Below are 24,731 nucleotides of genomic sequence, written 5' to 3' on the forward strand. Positions count from 1 at the left end.
TGAAAACGTTGTTAAATTAACACAATTTCGCACCAAGCTGTAAGGCTCCTCCCGACACCACCTCACCTCCGCCTCACAACACCCCCCGACCCGCGCTAACAACACACTCTCCCAACCGTGCAGTCAGAATTTCCTGTCTGAGAGATAATTGAGAATTCGGTCGTTAATAAATGCACAGCTAACATGCAAGTGCTGTTTGTTGATCAGTTCTGTCCGTGCCCACTCTCTCCACGTTAGCCCTCCAGTGTTAAGCAGTTAGCTTAAAAGAACTCGAGGAACAAGTGACGTATATTCACACCAAACTCCTTATTAGATATCTCTATGTATGTTCCTGTAAAATTGAACTATTTATTCACCTGAACACAGAACTCCGACGCCGACACTCTCATTGAGAGAAGAATTCATTGCAAATGGGCTGCAGTTGCGGAGATGCAATTCGTTTCCTCCACACTGGACATCATTCACCCACACAGGCACTTCACTCTCTCCATAATTTGAAAAGATATAAGCGGCAATTGCGTCACCACATCCTAGTTGCCTGCAGACCACGTTAGCATCATTGATTTCCCAGAGGCTGTCCTGTACTCTGCCCCAGCGACCGTTGTGGTAAATTTCCACCTGACCATCACAGCGGCTTCCCCCATTTGTCAATTTCAGTGACCAACTTTCATCTACAAGAAGAAAGCTGTTGAGAGCAAGGGTTAACGTTCAAAAAAAAAGTGCACCTTTGATTCAACATAACCGGGGCAATAATTATTCAAGTAAATGTTGTGACCGTGGTGCCAAGGTGAGGCAGATCACTGGCGACCTGCTGAGCTCTCTGATGCGGGAGGGTGAGCAGTCAGCATTCGTGCTCCGTTAGTGGAGCAATTTCAGCGGTAGGAAGAGGGGTGTAGTCCTGCAGATGATTTTTAAGGATATTGCAAAGAATCTGGTAAATTGCCATCAACGGAATAATATCCTGATAATATTAAAATATCCCAGCACAACGCACGAGCGATAGAACTGATGAACGTCGCCGGACAAACGGTGCATGAGAGCGCTAATCAAGCTCATGTGACTTTGTGATCTGTTCTCATGGACTCATAGACTCAGTTCTGTGAAGAAAGGACCAATGGATGTTTTCATCTGTTTCAGATGAAAAAATCCGAGGGCAATGTCCGTCTGGTTTGTTTGTTGGACAGTTCAGAACTAATTTGGCTGGGATTTGGGAACGGGCAGATAATGTTAGAGAGAAAAACCAAACTGCACAAAAAACTAGAAAAGAAAGATTGCAATAACGGAGGAAATAATGTGGTGTTATTCAGGATAAGAGCAACAGGGGTTGTATAAGGGTTTCAATTATATTTACCATTCAAGTGTGTGAACATACATTGTAATAAATGATTTTCGTGACGTGCAGGCTCTTTTGCAGGTGCAAAAATGGAAAATTGGCTTAGACACGTGCAGGACGATGCAAAAACTCCAAGGCTCCCTGGCTGATTAAAGAGGTGGGGATTAAGGTGAAGCAGAACAAAATATATACATAGGATATTGAATTTGGATAATGCAAGTGAGATCCAAGATTAATGTGCAATATCCAAACCGTATAAGAGAGTCCCACTAACATAAAACGTGATCTTACAGTCTTATATAGGCACAAAACCGACACCAGGAAGGACATCGGCATATAAAGGCTGATGTTTCAGCTCAGCTGCTGAGTGAGCATTTTGAGTAAGTTTTTGCCAAGGAAGAAAACGCTGCTCAATGGCGGACAAGGAATAGGCAGACGGAAAAGAAATGGAATGGCTAGATGTTTATAAAGAGGACGAATTGGCTTGGGCAACTAATGTTGAATTTGACAGGACACATGGATTGGATGAGATGTATTCGAGGGGCATGACCAATATCAGAGCTGAAATCGCCAGATAATGGTCATAATGTTCCCATCCTTCTTCAATGCCGATAACTGATGTTTCCAAATATTATACCCTTGTTCAAGAAAGGGTGTAAGGATAAATGCAGTAAATTCAGACCAGTAAGTTTAATATTGTCTTTGGGAAAGCTTTCTTTCCTTGGAAAATATCCCTTGGGCAGAAGTAACAGCAAGTTATGCTTGAGAAAATATGGATTCATTAACAAACTAGGGCGGATTTGGTAAGATACATCGCATTGCACGGACTTGCTAGAGTAAATAAATGAGGTTACAGAGAGTGTTAATGAAGGTCATGGGGTGGATGTGGTTTTGATGGACTTTCAAATGACCTTTGGAAAAGGGCCACGAATGATGCTTGGTAGAAATGTTAGCGCCTGTGGAATAAAAGGCTAAAATGGCTGCTTGGAGATGGAATTGCTCTTTGAAAGGGACAGGATGTCGTGTTCAAGATTTCTTCTTTTCCAGACCAGAGGAAGAGAACATTCCACCCGGATAGCAACCCTAATTTTCCAGTAATATATATTATCTACCGAAACTTGGTTGTAAGAGGAACAATTTAATGCTTTTTTTTTCACAGAATTTTTAAGTGTTGTAAAATGTTGAAAGGATAAAATTCAATCGAACACAGACAAGCTGTTAGGACGGGCCGGAAAGTTCCAGATGAAATTTAGCTGAGGGAAGCATTGGTTGGCTCACTTTTGTCGGAAGTAAATAAATGTATATTTAAAGTTGATAAGTGTTTTTTTTTAAACTACCGGATGTCTCAACGCAAGTTACAGGCATTCATTTGCATCGTGTAATGTCGTCACTGTTGCAATTTAAGGAACGCCGCAGCCATAATGGGCGCAGTAAAATCGCACAAACAGTCATGTGATAATGACCAGATGAGCTACATTGTCTGATGTTGATCAAGGGATAACTTTGGAAAGGACACCGAGGAAGACTCCCTCGTTTCCCTCAAAGTAGAGCCATGGTTCACATTTTTATTAACCTCCACTGATGCAGATATGGCATCGATTACCCCTCTTACCCGGAACACGAAATATTATAGAGGGCAGCATTCCCGCAGCACTGCACTTCATTCACAGACTTGACTGCTCTGGTAAATAACTTGAGTCATTCTTGTACCTGGCCTTGTGCTTTAGAAGTGAGAGTGTTTTTAAGTGAAGTAAGGCTGGCACACGAAGGACGAGCAGAAGGAACAATAAAGAGCGGGATCATTTCTAAATGAGTTTCAGCAGCTGATGAATCTCGGGTTCATTTCTACAAACAAATGTACTTCACAGCGCAGGTTGCGAAAAGGCTACTAAAGTTTTGAGTTCTTTGGTGTATAACTAAGGCACTGAGTACACGGCAGGGAAGATGTGATGACTCATGTCGGCCTCATCTGGAGTAATCCTTCCATTTTTTGGCAACAAACTTTACGGAGGGTCTGAAGGCATTGGAAAAGATGCAGAAATGCTTCATAAGATCATTATGGTGATGATAAACTTACTTTTTCTACATAGTTTTAGGGAGCTACGAATATTCTACTTGGAGAGGGAATGCTCAAAACCTCCGGGATCTGGACAATATGACACAGAAAAATTGTTGCCATTGGTGGAAGGATCATGAATGATCAGTACAGATTTATGGTGATGGACAAATTGGAAATGGTGACGTAAGGATGCTAATTTTGCATGGTGCGATTAATCAGGTCCTGCAATGCACTGCCTGTGAATGTGGAGGTCGAGGATCTGCAATGCACTGACTGAAATTGTAGTGAATGAGGAAATGCAATGCAATGTCTGAGAAAATGCTGGATTACGATCTGCAATGCACTGTCTTAGATTCTGATGGATGAAGATCTGCAATACATTGACTGAGAATGTGGGTGATGAGGACCCGGGATGCAATGTACGAGAATGTGGTGGATGACAATCTGCAATACACTGTCTGAGATTGTAGTGGCTGAGGATCTGCAATGCACTGTCTGAGAATGTGGTGGATGATGGTCTACAATACACTGGCTGAGAATGTGGTACGTGAGGATCTGCTTCACGCTATCTGACAAAGTGGTGGATTAGGATTTGAAATGCACTTTCCGAGATTGTGGGCGGTGAGGATATGAAATGCACGGTCTGAGATTGTGGCCTATGTGGATCTACAATTCACTGCCAGAGATTGTGGGGGATGTGGATCTGCAATGCACTGCTTGAGAATGTGGTGGATTTGGATCTGCAATGCACTGTCTGAGAATGTGGGGGAATGGAGATCTGCAATGCACTGTCTGAGAATGTGGGTGATGAGGGTCTGGAATGCACATCTATGAGAATGTGCTCGATGACGATCTGCAAAGCAATTTCGGGGAATGTGGTGGATGAGGATACGGAATGCTCCTTCTGAGAATGCGGTGGATAAAGATCGGAAATACGCTGCCTGAGATTGTGGTGGATGTCGACCTGCAATGCACTGTCTGAAAATGTGGTGTATGTGGATCTTCATGGCATTTTCTGAGAATGTGAGTGATGAGGAACTGGAATGCACTGTCGGAGAATGTGTTGGATGACGATCTGCAATGCACTGTCTAAGATTGAAGATGTTTGATGTTCTGCAATGTACTGTTCGAGAATGTGGATGATGAGGGTCTGCAATGCACTGCCTGAGAAAGCGTAGGATGAGGACCTGAAATGCACTCTCTGAAAATGATGATGATGAGGATCTGCAATTCATTGTCGGAGAATATGGTGCTTGAAGATATGAAAAGCAACGTCTAAGGATGTGGCGGTGAGGATCTGAAATTCACTGCCTGAAGATGTGGTGGATGAATATCAATCGGAGATTTTACAATATATGTGGTCAGATAATTGCATGGAAAATAATACCGGATTATTGTAAATTGCATGGGTGTGTGAGTGGGTGAGATACTTTTGCAGAGAACCTGCACGGACAGAACATGCTGAAAGGCCTCTTTCAGTTCTGCAGGGAGATTATTTTAATCCATGATTACATCGACTGAGAGGACTCACCCGAACAGATGACACTCGCGTCATTTCCATGTGAGCAGTTAAAATTTTCCCCGGATGTAACCGGACAATCTGTCAATCGGGATTCATTCCCGCGGCACCTGTAATTTTCCTTCCACACGGGGCCAGTTCCCTGCCCAAAGTAAGAACCCCTCGGGATTTCCTTTACAGCCCCGCACTGAAGGTGCTCACACACCACACTGGCGTCTTGTAAACCAAAGTGAATATCACACAGCGTCCCCCACTGCCCTCCGTGCAGCACTTCCACCCGGCCGGAGCACCTGTTCTCACCACCAACCAATCGGGGTCCATGCTTCCCTGTTTTTAATAAAAATAAGGACGAAAACATTTTGTAAATCCACATTTGAATATAGACATGGCGAAAGATAAAAAAGGAAGAGATGAAAATGGATAAGTTTGTGTTACACTGCACTGTTTACACATCTTATTGGTTGAAACTCACCAGACTGCGATAAGTCCTTAAATGAACGTGTCTATTTGCTCAAAGTAGAGAGTTCATCCAACAAAAAGCTAATGGAATTTTGGACTTTGTCACAACAGCTTTGAAATTCCAAAGATAGGACGTGACGTTTCAGTCATACCCAGTATTGGCCAGAACCAACCTGTATAACATATGTCAGATTTGGACAGGGCACTCCGGAAGATAATATTCGTCTTGGAGGGGATAAAACGTAGATATGAAAGATGTATAATGTAATTAAGCATTGTATTATGATCCCAGTTTGAACAAAGATGACTTGAAGCTATTTAATCTGGAAGAATTAGGGCTGATAAAACTATGTTAAAAATCTTACATTGATTTCAAAGATTTGATAAAGAGTGACGGGTGCAGTAACCCAGAACAAGGCCACTCAAAGGATGAATTTGCTGTTGCCGGGGATAGGAATATATTTGACAAGGTTTGCATTTATTACTGGTTCCTACACTCCCCTGCAAAAGCGATTGAAATCCATTCTCTTGAACTGCTGACGTGGGCAGATTGAAAGTAGACTTGCAATGCTGCTACTGAGATAATCCCACTATTTTGAGCGAGAAACCAGAAAGGAAATTTTCTCCTAATTATTTACCTCATTTGGGTCAATTCATGGAAACGCCTCTCTAAAATAACGCAACCACCGTTAATTAATGATTCGCCTACGTTTGTAATTAATGAAGTCTGCCTCAGGTTTGGCAAACAGAACACGATTTGAGAGTTCTTTCGATAATGGGTGTTCCGGCAAATGTGAATGAAGAACCTATGCATGGTGCAAGCATTAATTTAGCAATAATAATGTGCTATTTTCAGATAACGTAGAAGTTACTGACTTACACAGAATTGTGTTATTCCAGAATCATAATAAAGCGACAGTGAACTATAAAGAAGTGCTTGGGAATGATCATGAAAGAAGGAAATATCAATGGCTTTTTCTCAGTTTCTGAAAAGTTCACCAGAAAACTTTTTTTGTCATTCGGATTCGTTTTACTCACCGGAACAGCTCACACTGACATCGTTCATGTGGGTGCACTCGTTTTGATTTACTGGAGAGTTTGGACAGTCTGTCAGGCTTGTCTCATTGCCTTTACATTCAAATTTATCGCTCCGTTGAAGTCCAGTGCCCTTTCCAAAATAAGCCCCTTTTGCCACGGACACAGCGACTCCACACTGAAGCTGATCACAAACCACACTGGCGTCATTCCAATCCCAGTGAAGATCACACACTGTTCCCCAGGTTTTGCCGAACTGTATTTCCAGTCTGCCCGAGCATTGGGAATCCCCGGAAACGAGTCTGGGAAACCTGTGATCTGAAGAAGAACAATTCATGATAGTCGCAATCATTTTCAATTTTGTGCATATCTGTTTAAGCAAAACCTGTCATGATGACTCCTGATAAAATTTTCGTTCTGGCATAATCGCGATTAAGCTAAACCCTACATTGCTCCAGAAGTTATTGCTTGCAAAGTGGCCATATGCAACCTTTAACATACTTAGATTTATTGCTACCTCAGTACGGTGTTACAAACACGCACTATATCTACAGGGGGAACTTAGCTAAGCATCTATTGAAAGAGATGTGCACTTTGACGTCAAACAATGTCTACTCTACCCGCAGCCAACTTTCTTCATTCCCATATCGTTCTTATCCCGATTCCCGCCTTCAAACTATAGACCGAAATGCGGCCTATGAAGAACACTGAAATTCTGTCTACACTGAATGACAAAAAGATAATGCTACCCTTTCCCTCCAACCATACCATCTTTCACCCCAACACACGTGGACACCTTCGAGGTGCAGTCGATAGATCTCATTAATGAAAACCACCCAGAATTCGACTTTTCACAGCTGGTATTACATTGGCACTAATTTGCAAATATAAACTACATCAAGTTGCATCCAGGCACCTCCCCTCCCCAGCCCCATCAATCCCTGCGGGAAAACATCTGATCACCAAAAAAAATCCCTTTCCCTTCCATTCTGTATTTTCTATCGGGTTGTATTTAATAATTTTATTACATATCTATTCTCAAAGTCCAAATTTATCTACTTTTACTACCTCTGGCCCCTCACGTTTCAATCCCTTCTCTTGAAATTATAAGACCCACTCTTCACAACATCTACTTATATGGAAGCGACAGCAGCTTTCTCTTCATAATACTTTCAGGGAGTAACTCTTCCCTGGCACCTATTGCACATACTGTGACAGGCCAGAAAATTATTCGGATAAATCCAGGAACCCTGACTTGTCCTCGAGTGTTTAGAGTCTCCCATTTGATCTGCTGGCGTTTGTCATTTCGTCAATGGGGCACATTGACGAACACAGACACGAAATAACCTCAAACATTAACTGTTTGATTCCACACTACCTTCCTAGTGAAAAGTTCCGAACACTGGAAGCGCAAAGCAATGTTAAGAGCCCTTTTGAATCTGTCAGTAAAATGTAACGGTCACATACAAGGGGAAAAAAATGGCTCGTCCTATTTTAGCATTTTTAACGTATTGACAGCTAGAATCAAAAGGAACCAATCACCGGATAACCATGTACAGTTCGGGAACCAAGCCTTGGTTTGAATACGCTGATCATGTAAGGAGTGCATTTAGAGCTCCCCAGAATGTTCCTCGTCTTTCAAGTGTAAACTTGAAAGGACAGCTTATGTCGATTGGTTCTTGTTCCCTTACATCACCTTTTGATTCCCGAAGCTTTAGGGAGCCTCTTAAGGCAATGATCGACGAGCAAATAAATGGGGAGACAGTGATACTCCAACAATATTCTCTCTCATCGTCGCTCGGCCCTCACAACTAATTTAATCAGGACAGTGAGAGGCGATGAAGAAGCAAACTCATTGCAACCGAATAGTCTTCACGGGCCTTGGCAATTAATGCCCAGTAACCTTCCATCACGTAGCCTAAATTACATCGTATAATGTAGGGGAGAAGAGATAAAAACAAAAATGACCCTCAATAATTAAGGGTCATTTGATCCAGGACAGTAACTGCACTGCCGGATGCATTCGAACGTTTGGATAACAGAGTATCTGATCGCTGCCTTCTATAATGGTTACCAACGTTGGTTATGGATTGTTTGTCCATTAACGAATGTCGTCTCTGAATATCGCTTCCACAGTTTTAGTGCCAAAAGCCTACTGGTGTGAAACGTGAACATTGTCTCTCCACAGGAACCTCTTACTCAAATCATTGGGTTTGGCATCTTCTGTTTTTTTTTTAATAGTTACATTGTTTCCTTTACATTTAACAGTAGATTTTCTGTACTGTCGTGCAATAGAGAAAAAAAAACAAGCTAATTCTGTGAGAGACGATGTGGAGCTAGCGGACAGCGAGCAGAATTAATTCCAAACTGCATAGCAAACAGAAATCAATGATTAGGGATTGAGGGTAGATACTCAGACCAGCACAAAGGTAGTACATTGTGTTCCAGCAGGACGGATGCCAGGAAGAATATTGTTTACCGTTTATAGAAACAGATTATCCACAGGAAAAAGTTCAAAATTAGTCTGTGAAGTAAAATTCGAAGCTCAGCTGAAACTCAGGAAATCTGTGAGGATGTACTGACAGAGACAGAATAAACAGTAAATGCAATAAATTCACAAAATGTGCACTTAATTTGCAAATGAATGTTATAATAGTGAAGGGCAATGCAGTACTTTTGTTAGAATTAATTCAGAGCTCAAGTATTCATTGGAAAATGAAAGTGCAAATTAGGTAGATGCGCCATCGGATGGATCTCAGTCTCGGCCTTCATTTTTGGAGGGAAGGAATTAAAAATCTTGATAGTTTCATTATATTTAGGTCAGCCCACGCTTGCGCTCCCGGCATATTAAAGTCCCGCCGAAGTCAATGCACATTTGAATAGCTCACCGCCATTTACACCCACGGCACCGCCGCAACGGGGCAGTCAAATTCCAAGAGACGCGAGAAAAGTTGAAAGTTATTTAATTGGATTTTGACAGTTCTACGAGGAAGGTCGGGGGAAATGAAATTAATTGCTTGGGTACATTTATTATCACTAGGGAAGGTAGCCCGAGCACTGAAATGATAAAGATCTTTATGACGATTGAACGAATTGAAAGGATAGATGATCGTTAACTGTGGTCTATGGCCAAACTTGCAAGCATAAAAAAAACTACTAAAATTTGCAAATGCATTCAGAAGAATTTTTTTTTACCAGACGGTTATTAGAATGTGGAACTCGTGGCCACAGAAGATGAGGTGATTGACATGGATTTATTTATGACTGATGAACAGATAGGGGAGAATGGAACCTCACGTTATATTGATGAAGATAGAAGACGTGGTGTTGTTTTGGCGGGAGGGTAAATTGGTTGGGGAGCGGGGGAGGCTCGATTAGATCATTAACCCTGAGATTGACCTGTTGGCCTATGGAGTCAGTAGCTTTATCGTCGAAAATGTGTGATTCTGTGTAATTTTTCCAACAGAACTACAGATGTGAACTTCGCTAACACGATCTGTATTAAGTGTCCATCCAATTTTGCTTGAGAAGATTATTTTGTGTTTCATAAAAGAAGCTGCCTTGTGTGTGGTGAACGGGCTACCACATTGCTGTTCGATTGGGAGTTCATGGAATTTGAACCAGCGAGAAGAAGGCCGTTTCTTTGAGAGATGGAGAAGAGAATGTTTTTAGAGGAGCTGCCGTTCCCCCTGCACATAATTAAGAATTCAGTCTTATTACCCCACTGAGGAAGAGAATTGTAGTTGATGGCGGTGATTAAACACCCTGTCAAAGACAAAACTTCGTCTGGGGATGGGAAGTCTCCTGAACAGTGCCTCAGCAGCGCCTATACAGGTCAAGTGCAGTTTCCACGATGAGCAATCATTCGGGAAATAAGAAACTCTGGTGAGACAGTTGAAGACCGAAACTCACAAAACATTCAGCCTCTGGCCTGCTGAAGACGCCACAGCATTGGCATTCGGTATTGCAAATGAAAGTTCAGTCAACGGTGTTCCCGAAGTTTAAGATGGTGATGGACTGTTTGATTGTAAAGCAACTGAATGTTAAGTGGAATTTCTCATTCTTTGCTGTCGTTAGCCGTTTGCAGACACCCGTGTGGTGCACTTATTACTTGTCTTTTATCATTTGAGGCATGGATGTTGTGCAGGATTTGCTCTATGTGCTCCTGGGCTGCTTCCTAATTTGATGAATTGCGAATGGAGCCGAGCGCTGAGCAGTCATGATCAAACAACTCGTCTCCTGAACATATAACGTTAAGAAAGACATGACTGAAGCAGTTGAAAAAAGTTCGATATCGATCAGTAACTTAGAAAATGCAGTTTCCGTTTAATCTTCATTGAGTTTAGTTTTAAAAGACTGATTCAGTTTTATAATTGCTGCCCTTTGCAACAAAATCCTACAAAGTGTTAAATTGCTAATGAATCTGTTCTGAGGATGGCCAGGTTAGGTCCATGTGGTCGGATTTCTTGGGTGCGGTGATGGTGAACTTTCCCCTTTCTTCCAGTACTATAACGCTGTTAAGATTATTGACTGCAATTGTGCCGTGCACTGCACTTAACATATCTGTTTGAAATGCAGCACTTCTTCCGATCTCAATATAAATTAAATATTGAAACGAATGGACTGTGCAGTTAACATCGGGATTCTGTTTGCAGATTAGACCCGTGCTGCCCCATGATTTAGACTCTCCCTACGCACAGAAACCTTCCTCCCCAATTCCCGTTTAACAACCTATAAAATAGCAGCCCAAATATTCCGTACTAGTGACTCTCGGAAACCTAAGGAACGGCAGAGATGAGCATGCGGCCCCTGCGGAAGTATTGGCGCCTTGAACTATGTGTGAACAGCCCGGGAAGTTTCAACTTCATCTGGGGAATTCCCCTGCTCTCTGGGAGACTCCGCAATGGAGCTGAATGAAAGACACGTGCGCGCTCCGATGTGCTCCCCAGGGTCGTTACACCAGGGAATTTATACAGGGAGGGACAACATAAATCAATGATCTAACAGCCGGGCAACTGAACAACTGGACTCTGCAATCGCTCTCACTCATTCCCCCAAGAGCATCCCGAACCACCCGGGCGAGTGGCGAGGGAGAGGGTAGAATGCGTGCGGGATTTTCCGGACATTCTTCCCTATCCTCGGATGGTCCGGGTCACCTCACAGCAAGAAGCCAGCAGTGATATAAAGCGGGGTGCAACCTGCCATTCGGTGTGAGCTTATTTTGTTTTTAAATTAACACAATTATTGACATGAATTTATGACACACAATGAATCTGATTGAATATAACATTAACTCCAAGTGGAATATCCTGCCCTGAGTCTCATTCTTCAGCAATCGGCTGTCCCAAAATAACATCTCCGCCTTTATTCCAGGGAAAAAAATCAGACCCGGCGGGTGATGAGAAGCAGAAGAAATATTTGTACCTGAGCAGATCGCGCTGGCATCATTGTTGTGTGTAAAGGAATAGTGACCCCAGGCAACTGATTGACAGTCTCGCAGGGCGGCCTCGTTCCCGCTGCATTCAACATAAAGCATCACAATGGGTCCGGAGCCTTCCCCAAAGTGAGCCCCGCCCGGTGCAGCGACTGCGGTCCCACAACCCAGCTCCCGACACACAACGGCGGCGTCCTGCAGGTCCCAGCTCTCATCATACACAGTCCCCCACTGTCCCCTGTAGTGAATCTCCAATCTTCCTGCGCACCGACTGCCCCCATTCGCCAGTCTCAGTTTCACCGCCTCTGTAAAATACAATAATAAGCGCAGAATTACAACCTATTAAATCCGCGAGACCCAGCTAACCGGTCTCCACTTTCTGCAGGTCAGAACAGGAGAATTTGGAATATTGGCCTGTGCCCAATCTCCCATTGAATCTCGATTTAAAAATCAAACCTGTCAAACACAAGGGTATAATTGTATTCAACCCTTTAAACGAGCCGGTTATAAGTGGGAGAGATGCCCCTTCTGGGGCAGTTGGTCGATACGTTCAGAATATATTCCAGTCCCCGGAGATCAAGAGATGGACGTGACTATAACAGCGAACTCACTGATTGGCGGAGACTGAGGTCCATTCAGAGCACCAGACACACATTGCAATCTCCTTCTCCCAGCCAGCACTTCCCTCCCCAGCCCACCGGAACTGGAACGTCATGTAACCTCTATATCTGTCTGGATGTAATTCGAGAATTGGCAGCCCATTTGGGATCGGCAGCAGTATCAGTGGTTATTGATATTCCCCTCTCCGGGACCCAAGCCATGGTCGCTCTGCATTAGGCAGCAATTGTCCCTCAACAGGGTTTAAATATGTTCATTGTCAGAGTGCAGGAAACATCCCATTCCTCCCTGACAGGCACATGGAGAGCGGGTTAATCAATGATCAAATCGGTACCGCAATTGTCTCCGACAGTTAGTTTTAATTCACGTAGAGTGGACAGGAAAATATCAGATAATATGAAAATTGAGAGTTATTACCTGATGGATCAGCCTGACTGCTCCCAGTTCTGCCTGAAATGAAATGTTGAGAATTAAATTTTCATGGGTTAAGAGGACGATGAAATGGCCAGAAACGTTATTTGTTCAACGCAACTGGAGAATATTTTGTCATTTTTTGAACATAATGTTTTCAGGAACTTTATGTTAAAAATATTCAACAAACACCCAAGTTTCCATCATTATCTGAAGGTAGATTTCCCGTCGCTTTTCGGGAGAAATAATCCCGCGGTTTGTGATTTCATCTGTTTTCCACTCCTGATGATGCATCCAGTACAGGCTCAGGAGCAAGTTCATGTTATTAACTGGTCAACGTTTACCCAGGAGTTCCCGAGAATGCCCCATTACACAGATCACCTTCTCACCATCTAAAGTCCCTCTAACATACTATCGATGGTATGTTTACCTCACTCACGCTCGGTGCTGTAAGACATGGTGGCCCGCATGTTTCTTGGTCACTTTCCATTTGTTGGTTTCACACCATTGACTATGCGTTAACATTTTCCAAAATTGGCTCTGGTTTTTATTTTAACCAGGAGTATATTCTGGAATCGCTGTACTCCCTTTTTAACGTGTTATAGAACATCTCACATTGATTTCCGTCCTCAATTGGATTTCTGCAACCCCTTACATGATTTCTGCCAGTCCTGCACAAAGCCTGCGCCTTCCTAGAATATATAACTCAGGGGTTTGTTGGAATTGTCTGTGATTGTCTGGGTAATGGAAGTCGCAACAATACTCAACAAGCTGCGCACCAGCAAGTTCATAGCAACCCCCTTGAGCGTCAGCCCAAACATGTCCTCTTTAACTACCTCATGTACAAGGTGCACAAGATATAAATGCGGCCTAAAGCCTGATACAAAGCGGCATAAAGGAATGCAAGTTTGAGAGTTGAGATCTGATATCTCATTAGCTACAACATGATCTATTATAAAAACATATGAAGCATGTGGAACAGGCTGACAAACATTCAGGCTCACATAACAAATATACATATAAATGTCTGCCTTAGGAAAGTGTTTAATTAAAACATATTTCATGCCCCCAAAATGTTACAAATAATCAAGCATGTTTACAGGTTAATTGCCGGTAAAATGTGAGATCTTATGCTCTCCTCACCTATCAGCGTGCAATTAATACTCATTTTTGCCATAATTATCCTATCACAACCAACGTTGATCGATCGCAATTTACAATTTTAATTTGAAAAAAAACACAGCCATTGTCCATCATTCCATAGTTGAAAATACTATTTGAAACCTTTCAGCTCGTTATAGCACACAACAATCACAAAGCTCTACCACTGATAAACATATGTTTGAAAAATATGTGCGCGGGTTCACTTGGCAGTAACTGCAACTTTAACAGGGTTGTTACAGTCAGTCCTTGACCTTACAACCCATAATGTGATTCATGCTTCTCCAGGAGTAAATGCGCTCTGCTTCTAGCACTCTGGGATTAAAAACATTTGCAATCGACTCTGCTTTGCCTGTGCAAGAGCCGCAGGGGAGAAATTAAAACTAACTGCCTCGTTTTTGGAGTTGTATTCTGGATTAAATCGAAATGTGATATCTATTTGGTCAGGTATTCAAAGTTTCTGTTAAGCAGATGCAAGTTAATATTTAGATGTCACAGTTATTAATAGAATTGGATAAATTAATTTCCCTGTTTGATGTCGAATGAACGGAAAATAATACAGTCCGTAATATGTACTCAATGACATTTCCACAATGCAAATAAACAATTTCAAATCTCGCTACATCTAATCACACGTATTCTAAATTTTAACAACATTGGCCCGCTTTTGTGGAATTAAGCCTGATCTGCGCTTGGTTTGTGAAAATGATTCTGGATAATATTAATTTTGTCTTCTATCTCCTGTGCAGGGAATGTTCGTTAAATTAGCGACACAATTAGAATTTTAGAATTGAAACTTTTTAAAATTTTACTTTTTTAAAAAATAAATTAAATAGCCAATGCAAATATATTTCGGTAAATGTAAAATATATCTGATAGCTATTCTCGAATTTATTCCCTGTCAGTAAAACACAATTTATTTTGTGCTTTTGACTGACAAAGCAGCAAAAAAGATAATCCTCGCCCCGATGCAAAGTAATTTTTTTTAAAAATCCAGAGATCCCCTTAACTCTACATAAAAGCAATCGGGAACGTGACACTCATTCACCAGTGAGTGCTGCCCTGACCAGGATTCTGTATTCATGGAGTTAATTTACATTCCAGAATTTGATCCGCTCCTTTCTAACAGCGACATTCTACGGTCCTTATCCACTGAATTAAAATAACCAGGTTCGAATTGCATGTTCAGTCTGCGGTTTCTGGACAAGAGGGGCAGAGGTCAAGATAAAAGCAAACTGCTGGGAGTATGATCACTTTAGACCTTTTGACACCCAAGTCTCAGTTGCAATTGGAAATAAGTAAAACATGTTAGTCCAGATAACGGCCACCAAAAGCAATGGCAACATTTGGACTATTGAACTTGGCGGATTTAAAATGAAACAAATGAGCAAAGAGTCTACTAGCTCAGAATTCAACACAATTAAATTAACTATTTCAGGATTCCCTTCTACATCCCAATTTAATTACCAATTTAAGGAAAAATCTTCCAATTTTCGACAAAGAATTTTGTTCATTCCTGGATTTGTGAAAATATTTTCCGGAGCAATATATAATACATGCTTCCAGTAGTTCTTTGATTTAGAAGACATGTTCCTCAAATAAATTACAATGCCTGGAGTTTAGTGTCAGTCATTTATTTCTAGATAATTAGAAACTGATTGAGAGAGCCATGTGCCTTTTACCGTGTACCTGACAAGAATGCAGCGAGGTTTCCCTGTCACTAAGGCAACATTTCCTATTTCTAATAAGAGATTTAGAACTGTAAATGAAGACCCGCACTGGAAGCAGCAACAAATTTCAACCAAGACATCGACATAAAACTGAACAATAATATCAGGCCGGTGGAAGGATGTAAAGGCACAAGACTCGATACCTCATTAAACACCACATGGGACCTTGAAAAACAGTGAGAATTCGGAATAAATTTCAGAGAACGTACTTATCACATAACCCGTGAAAACAAATAGTTCAATGGGAATTTTAAACTTTATACAATGTGGTCATAACTTGGAAGGTTGTATCATCAAATTAAGCAAGAACATTGATAAGTACCATTTCCCATGAGTTAAAGAAGTTGCAGTAACTATATATTTGGAGAATGCAATTAATCGCCAAAAGAAAACATTATAATATTAATTGTGCTCTTTCTTCTTATTTCAATATAAACTATTTATCGAACTTGCAAAACACTCGAAGGCAGAACCAACTGTTATGCATGCTTTAGTGTTTGCCCCTATATCACACATAATTCAGGCGGAACGTCGACTGAGAAATACCCCTGAGAGTACTATGTGTGGAGGCTCACACGTTAGTAGGTGCAGTTTCATACTCAGTTAATTGACATAAACCAGGACTCCGCTCCATGATATTCTAACAGTGACGGCTCTCTACGTCGTACCAGCTCTGCTGAAATTGTCTGATCAGAGTGTTAATCTTAATAAGCTGTGTGTGAGGAAGATTAGCAGGGGACTCAATAAATTCAGCTGCTGTGTTATTTCTGTTCTCTTTCGGATTTAAATCGTTCTGACCTAAATATCACATTTAAAACAATCACCAACCAGGTGCAAATCCTTTCAAATATGATTCAAAATGATATATTTTTAAATCAATTGAAATGCCTAAAATATTAACTGGATAAAATTTCGGCAAATAAACTCGACTCATCAATCCTCAGTTCATACGATCTTAATGAAGCGCAGAAATAAATGTAAAAAAATCCGTGTTCAATAAATAAAGCCCAGACTCGACTATTCTCTCTCGGCAAATCCATCTGTTTTATATTTGTACAACTGTCTCAGTTGGGAAGTTGTTCAACTCCAAACTAGCCAGCCGGTTAAGGGACTTTAGGTGAACGCTGATAGAGAACAGGGACCTATGCACACGGGTAAAGCCATAGCAATTTGAGGCTCAGAATTAGAGCCTTCGGTTGAATGGGCCTGCGCGGGTCGAAAAATCGGATACCGCCTGGTCCCACTTTCCAGTTTTGGCCGCTTGTTTTGTGCGCTACCATAATTTAAATGCGCAACCGAACGTGTTTTAATTGTAATGAGGGTTCCTGCATTCACCGGCCTTTCAGGCAGCGAGCGTCCTTCGATCTGCGTATTATTATGCAGCAATATCCCATTACACAATAGGCAAACGTGTTAATATTTGAATACAAATCCAAAATTTACCTTACAAAATAGCTCAATGTTTTCTGCAGTAAATATCAATATCTGTATTGATAAGATCCATTGTTGAATATCAGTGGAAGCCGCAATGTAGAACAGGATAATATTAATTTTAAAAACTTACATTTCAGAAGTTGCAGTGCAGTTAGAGTCAGAAAGGACCGCAGCATCTTCCCGGAACTGGGATCCTGCGCTGGGAATTGAGCTTTAACCGAATGCTGTACACAGATGCCGGGCTCTCCTTCGAACACCTTCCGAAAACCCGGCTGAGGCGGCAATTAAGTGTTTGAAAACAGTTTGAACAGAGTTGACTCTTCCTTCCAAATAAAATAGAGATGTTATCATGTGAGAGCTCTAGAGTGCCGTCTGGTAACAGACCAATGAGAATGAACTTGCCCATTAATGGATAAAACGAACCGAGGGCCCATCCACCGCCTTTTCCTGTTAGAATGGAAAGGAAATGAGTCAACAACACTGTATCAGGTCATTCAATCATTGAAAGTTACAGCAGGAACTTACAAAGCAGTGGGCTCTTACACCTGCTGTGTCACAACTGCTGTTATCCCGACATACATTTGCAAATGAGTCCTCTTAAAGCACATGTCCAATTGCCTTCTAAAGAATCCTGTGGAATATGATTACACCATTATGTCTTATGGTGTATTCCAGATCTTATCCAGCAGCTGTGTGATTACATTTCTGTTCAGTGACAATGTTGTCAATTTATTTAAGTTCATAACATCCAGTGAATGACAGAAAAGCTAATTGAACATTTGAATAAATGTTTTTCCATTAATCAGCGCTAGTCTTGGGGAGACGTAGAGCCAACAGGGATATTTGTTGCGACATGAAATGTGTTTTTATTTTAAGATGAGTAATTACTACTGAAAATGTTTGTGTGTAATCCCACAGCAGCTCGTAGTGTGCAGATTCACAGAGCACTCGCTGTATGTTTTGTTGTTGTGCAGAACTGACTGGAAGCACCTGGCGTTGTGGTGAAGTCTGCACCAGCAACTTCGTCGCTGCTCCCTTACAATATTGACATAAGGCTTGTGTACATTGAACATATCCAGGCCAAAGAATCGGGGCTTTATATCTGGGTACCGGCACCAATTCACGGTAAAAGCATGAAAGAATGTCGCCTGCAAATAGTCCAAACCAGTGTCATTAATGGTTGTTCAGGGAATAAGATGTCGGTAAAATGTCGAGACAGCCTGGCGTGTGCAACAAACAATACGTCTAGTTTGGCGGCTTTAATCGACTATTGCCATTGCTCAGGCTGTGGAAGTCTACAGCCAGCATGTCGGCATTTATCACCGCTCCCACCGCGCCCCCAAATCCCTCCCTAACGTCACCCTCCTCAACAACTCCGCCTTCAAGCTACTGGCGGCCGGGGTTTCTGCTGAATAAAATAAATGATTCGGTGTAGCCAAACTCCCCAGAGCAGTCCAGGGGCAGCACTTTACGGATAGGATTTCAATGAGGGCTAAATATTACCTCGGATAACGAGTATGCCTCTTTTTGTTTGGGTGCTGAATATTTTGAATGGTTTTTGGCCAGTGTGCAGTGTATCAGTTTACATTGTAATGGATGGTTTGTTAACATGAAAAGTGATAAACACTGGAGAATTTCTGAGATGCTAGGTCAGTTTCAGAGCACTTGGTTACCATTTCTACATTGTACTCGTTTATTAGCGAGGGATGAATTGATGGGTCGTGGTAACTTTGTTAAGTGAGGATTTCTAAATCAGTTGCTTGGTAAACAGTAAAATGAATATTTGGAAGTTGATGTGATTGTTGTAGCAGGTGAGGTAAAATTCTTGTAGCAGGTTCTATTTTTTAAACAGTCGTGTGCTTCGAGTCATTTTATTGATTTTGAATCAGCAAGGAATACTTATTTTTATATGGTATTTGCAATTTCTCGGTTTATATAAATTATATTTTGCCAACTGTCAATTTACCTCAAAATATATCACATAGCAAACCCCAATGCAAGGTCGCCAATTTGTTCTCTCTACACGTTAGGAAAAATCTACTCTCCAGCACAGACAAATTCAAAGTAGGTGTTTAGTACAAAAATCATGCGCTCTGCCGACAATGGAAATTTTATTTGTTAGTCCCAAATCATCCTGAGCCATTATTTAAAGCCAATTAATGAATTAAGCTAATGTGCGAACCATTTTCACATTAGTCCCAAATAATCCCGGGCCTCCATTCGAAGGCCACGCAATGCCTCTGCCTCATGTTCAAACCGGTTTGAATTTGGCCCACCCTCGTCCCCGGCCTTCCGGCGAAGGCCGTGCAACGACCTTGCCTGTGTTCACACAGTTTTCGTCTGTTTTTTGAATTGGTAGTTGATGATTCAATTTCCTGATGTCGAGCATTTATACACCCAGCTGACTGATGTGAGTCAATCTACTGAAGTTGAGTAAGGTTTAATCAGGAAGCTGATACAGTTAATGGTTAAATTCAGGTTAAACCAGTGGTTGAATTACTTCATTATTGATATTTCTTTATGAGCGCTACTTGAATACTCAATGCTACTTCACCATGTTACTGTGCCTGCATTTTCAATAAGCTCAATGTGTCATGTAATGTTACATACGTTTCTAATTGGAGATTATTCGCTTTACTGGAATTATTCAGTTAATTGATAGTGCATTGCTTTACAGTTTTTTTAAAAAATATTAAATGAATACACGATTAACTACATCGACAGTGGTACGGGTAGATATTGTTGTTTTTGTGTCGGTCTGCCATTGCCCATAGGTTTATGGCGCTCAATAAGTTAACAGGCGCAGTATCAGTTCACGGACCTTCCGTCAGATTAGTGGCAAATATTGCAGGGCCCCAACATGGGAGTTGTGTCAGTACAGCTTGATTTTATCAGTGGTGTTTCATCTTCTATTTCAACACATCAGACGGAGGCTTTGTTGACTTTTTTTGCGTTGTTAGGCCGAGAGTGTTAGTTTTTGGACTGGTCGATGTTAATGTTATTATTTTGGTTGGACGAGGGTTAGTTTGTGGGGAGCTTGTCCTTTTGGAGGAGTGAGGGAGTGTATGGGTAGCGAGTTAGTTAAATGACAGTTGGGTATATAATGTCTTATCGCTAGTTTGGAGGTAATCGAACGGCTTAAGTTCACAAGTTTACTTGCTAATCATTTGGACAGTGTATCTGCAGGGCGTCGATGTCTAACTCCTCAAATCCTTTGGGACACGGATAATCTCTTGTTTTTTGTTTGTTTTGCTAAAAGTGAGTAAATATGTTATTATTGCTCAGGATTGAAGACAATGGGTCTCTTTGGGGGTGATTACTAATTTTCCATCTTTCTGGTGACTTTATATTCACAATGTCAGTAAATTAGCTTTGGCTTTTCTATGGGCTTGGCTCAGAATCAGAGTCTTCATCAACATGTAGTTCTGTGTGACTCTTTGTTCAGTCATTGACATTGATACAATGTACAAAAAAGCAAAGTTGACAAACTCAATTTGGTGCGCATGTTGCCTGGCACACCGTCCTCTACCTTGCAGAGTCTGTGGACCTAAACTCAGACACTTCTTCTGAACCCCATCTGGAACAAAACCCCATCAACAAACATCAAGCTATAGTTTGCAAGCCTGCGACTGATGTCAACTCCAAAGGAGACCTTCCCTCTAAAGTCTCCAGCCTCATGGTGCCCCAACTCTGCAGCCCACTTGTACCAACTTTATATATATACTCCCAAAAAGGACTTTCCTATTAAACCCATTGTCTCCACCAGAGCCTACCCCGATGGAATTATTTCTTCATATTAGGCTTTATTTTTCCCCCTACTGTGCTTAAACATCCTACCTAACTTTGTGATTATTAGGATCACCTACATCACCTCAAAATTTTCCATTTACATTGCCCTGATCGGCACTCTTCACTATGTACATCCAATCACTCTAAACCACCCTACTCCACATGGGCTTGTTGTAGGCTCTCGGTTTGTTTAATGAACATAGGCCCGGACATTCCTCATCCACCACCACACACCACAGCTTAGCACAACTCGTTCTCTCATTGAGGAAACAAACATTAATTTGTTTTTATTTTACTTCCGCAAAATAAGAATCACAGAATCAAAGAACGGTAAAGGTGTAGAAGGGCGGCATTAGGCACATCGTGTCTACATCGGCTCCGCGCACATTTTAAATCCCTGTCAATCTCCTGCCTTTTCCCTGAAGCCCTCAGATTTGTTTCAATTTAAATAATCATCCAGTGGCATTTTGAATGCCTCTATTGAACCTGCCTCCACCACGATTCCAGGCATCGCATTCCAAACCCCAACTACTCACTGCGTGATAAAAGCTTTTTTCTCATGTCACATTTGCACTCACATCGGTGTGGATATGTCTACGAGCATGGACCCCAGTTACATCTGCCTTTTTTGTGTGTGGTCATGTTCGACATTCCTGAATATAGTCCGACTTAGGCCCACTCACAGGGTTCATTCTTTTTTTTTCTGGAACATCGAAGTCTGTTTTGGTGCAAAATCATGCTTTTGCCTGAACGTCTGGAGACAAATATAATTCATCAAGTTTTCATCCAATTATAAACTTTTTTTCACCATCACATGATCCTTCTCCGATACCACCAATGCGTGACTTTCCTGTCTCAATTGCTGACAATGTAGTTTCTCCATCCCTCCGGCATATCCCTGACATCTTAATTTGTTGCACTACCCCTTTCTTTTTTTTTACAACAGCTTTAAGCTCATCGGAATTCCGCTTCTCTCCAGTTCCTAAGAAATAATAATTATTGAACTCACAGTTTTGTTTTTTTCTGTTTCCCTCTCCACAGATGCTAAAAGACGAGCAGAGTTGTTTACAGGCATTTTTAGTTTTGTTTTTAAATTAAAATTTTGCATCTTCTTTTTTATTTTCCGAGAAGACAGGTTATAGGCTGAACTTAAAATGAAGTAACTTAACTAGCTTTCAACTCCGATAACGGTGGTTGAGGTATATTTAGAATGAAACTCTGTGAAGTTTCATTGGTTGCATGACAGCTGGAGGAGATATGATTGTAGGTCATATGTAACCCTCGCTCCTCAGTAGTGAAGAGATGAAAATGTTAGATAGAGAAGGGAGCAGAATTTGAGTAGTTGAGAGATCTCGGGCAGTGTTTTTATTTTGGAAATCGAACCCGGTATGAAATAAGGCCAGAGGAAGATAACAGAGAAAGATGTGCACAGGACAGTGAGTAGACAGATGTGGGAGGATACTGCTGTTTTCATCGCTATTTTCCATTCTTGCTGATGCAGCCTTGTTCCACAGAGAGGACTTCTCCACATTCCCGCACACTAGCGCCTCCCGCAGACACCATCCATACAGAGAAACATCATAAACACAGAGATCTCTCTCCACAAAGAATTACCCCCTCTCGCTTTCTCAAACGGAAACTGCAGCAAGCAGACGTTTATTAGGCAGTCCGCAAACATTTTTTGCAAACCCACTGATTTCCACAGACTTCTGGGTTATAAATCTTCACACCATTATTTCGGTAAGGAGTCTCTTACATTCCAAAATTTCTTGCCTTCCACAGATCTGATTGTGTTACCTTTCACAATTAACATCCAGAGAATCTTCTTCCCCAGCCCAGCAAACCCTGCTCTTTGGCCCCTGAACAGTATCCGACACATATCCAGCACTTCTGCACACATCTTTTCTGAAACAAGGACGTGGTTCACCACGAACTCATTCACCACCCCAGCAGCCTACGCCTCTTCCACGAATTGTAGCATGATACCAGCAGCAAACACATCGCCCCCTCACTAGCCTGTCAAAATTACAATGAAACAGTTCCCTCTGTGACACCTTGGTGCAATCCGCTATCTACCCCAACACTTTATTGCCTTTACAGGGCACTCTCACTTGCAATCGAATGAGCTGTAACATCTGCACCTTTACCTCATCCCCCTTGGCCTTCAAAGCCTCAAGCAATCCCTCCAGGTCAAACAGCGATTTACTTGTACTTCAGTCAATGTATTCTACTGTATTCGCTGCTCACGATGCAGTCTCGTTTTCATTGCGGAGACGGAAAGCAGACTTGGTTGTCTCGCGACAGAGCGGGCGTGTTTTTTCTGCCATTTTCTGCGAACCATTTATATTGTTTCAGACAGTGCTGACATTTATTGTACTATCGACATCTGGCCCAGACAAAAGTATCAAACTTTAGCAACGTGATTGTCATTCCCTTTCTCCTGTGTTCAATTGCATCTTTCTGATGTAGTCTCTCCATCCCTCCGGCATATCCCTGACCTCTTAATTTGTTGCACTATCCCTTTCTTTTTTTTTTTGCAACAGCTTTAAGCTCATCGGAATTCCACTTCTCTCCAGTTCCTAAGAAATAATAATTGTTGGACTTACAGTTTTGTTTTGTTTTTCTGTTTCCCTCTCCACAGATGCTACCAGACGAGCAGAGTTGTTTTCAGGCGTTTTCAGTTTTTTTTTTAAATTACAATTTTGCATCTTCTTCTTTATTTTCCGAGAATACAGGTTATAGGTTGAACTTAAAATGAAGTAACTTAACTAGCTTTCATCTCCGATAACGGTGGTTGAGGTATATTTATAATGAAACTCTGTGAAGTTTCATTGGTTGCACGACAGCAGGAGGAGATATGATTGTAGGTCACATGTAACCCTCGCTCCTCAATAGTGAAGTGATGAAAATTTTAGATAGACAAGGGAGCAGAATTTGAGTAGTTGAGAGGTCTCGGGCAGTGCTTTTATTTTGGAAATCGAACCCGGTATGAAATGAGGCCAGAGGAAGATAACAGAGAAAGACGTGCACAGGACAGTGAGTAGACAGATGTAGGAGGATATTGCTGTTTTCATCGCTAATTTCCATTCTTGCTGATGCAGCCTTGCTCCACAGAGAGGACTTCTCACCATTCACGCACACTAGCGCCCCCGCAGACACCATCCATACAGAGAAACATCATAAACACAGAGATCTCTCTCCACACAGAACTACCCCCTCTCGCATTCTCACACGGAAACTGCAGCAAACAGACGTTCTTCAGCAATAACATATTCCCCACACACACTAACTAGGAGCAACAGTAGGTCATTCTGCCATTAGAGCCTGTTCCGCCATTCAATAAGATCATGACTGATATTCTTGTGGCCTCAACCCCATATTTAATCTACCCGCGATGAAATTCGACCCCCTTGTTAATCAAGTGTGCTTCTACATTCACGTTAAAAATGTGCACTGGCCCTGCTGTCACTGGTCTTTGGACAAGAGACATTCAAAGTTTCAAGATCACCTGAGAAAAAATTCTTCTCACCCGCGACTGAAGTGGGAGGAACCTTAGCTTTTAAGCCCTGCGATCCAGTTCTAGACTCTTCCACGAATCTAAACATCCATTCAGCCGTCACGATGTCAATCTCCATCAGGACCTTTCAAGTGTAAAAATAAAATCATCTCTCATTATTCTAAATGGGATCCTCCACAAGTCTGACCAAGCTTTCCACGTACTCCCAATCCGCCATCACCTCGCTAACCAA

General features: G+C 41.7%; 1 protein-coding gene and 1 long non-coding RNA gene across 2 annotated transcripts; both read right to left on the reverse strand.

The window, feature by feature from the left end:
* Positions 1 to 348: 348 nt before the first annotated feature.
* LOC144686941 (scavenger receptor cysteine-rich type 1 protein M130-like) lies at positions 349 to 11,941 on the reverse strand. The gene is made up of 4 exons (XM_078552787.1): positions 11,830 to 11,941; positions 6,409 to 6,723; positions 4,924 to 5,238; positions 349 to 671 (listed from the first exon to the last, which is right to left on the reverse strand). Exons 1-4 carry the CDS (start codon positions 11,939 to 11,941, stop codon positions 349 to 351), a joined length of 1,065 nt encoding a protein of 354 aa, XP_078408913.1.
* Positions 11,942 to 12,050: 109 nt separating this feature from the next.
* LOC144686340 (uncharacterized) lies at positions 12,051 to 17,510 on the reverse strand. Its single transcript, XR_013577905.1, has 3 exons — positions 17,324 to 17,510; positions 12,875 to 12,907; positions 12,051 to 12,144 (listed from the first exon to the last, which is right to left on the reverse strand). It is a non-coding gene; the product is annotated as an uncharacterized LOC144686340 (long non-coding RNA).
* Between the last annotated feature and the right edge of the window lie 7,221 nt (positions 17,511 to 24,731).

This window comes from Cetorhinus maximus, chromosome 11 (genome assembly GCF_964194155.1).
Source record: "Cetorhinus maximus chromosome 11, sCetMax3.hap1.1, whole genome shotgun sequence".
NCBI classification, from domain to species: Eukaryota; Metazoa; Chordata; class Chondrichthyes; order Lamniformes; family Cetorhinidae; genus Cetorhinus; species Cetorhinus maximus.

Excerpts from the sequence above, each read along its gene's own strand:
- LOC144686941 (XM_078552787.1), bottom strand. The coding sequence starts at position 11,941 with ATGCTTTATGTTGAATGCAGCGGGAACGAGGCCGCCCTGCGAGACTGT. Across the intron at positions 5,239-6,408 it reads TGTCAGTGTGAGCTGTTCCG|GGAAGCATGGACCCCGATTG; the intron begins GTGAGTAAAACG and ends TATTAAAAACAG. Across the intron at positions 672-4,923 it reads CGCGAGTGTCATCTGTTCGG|ATGAAAGTTGGTCACTGAAA; the intron begins GTGAGTCCTCTC and ends TTCTTCTTGTAG.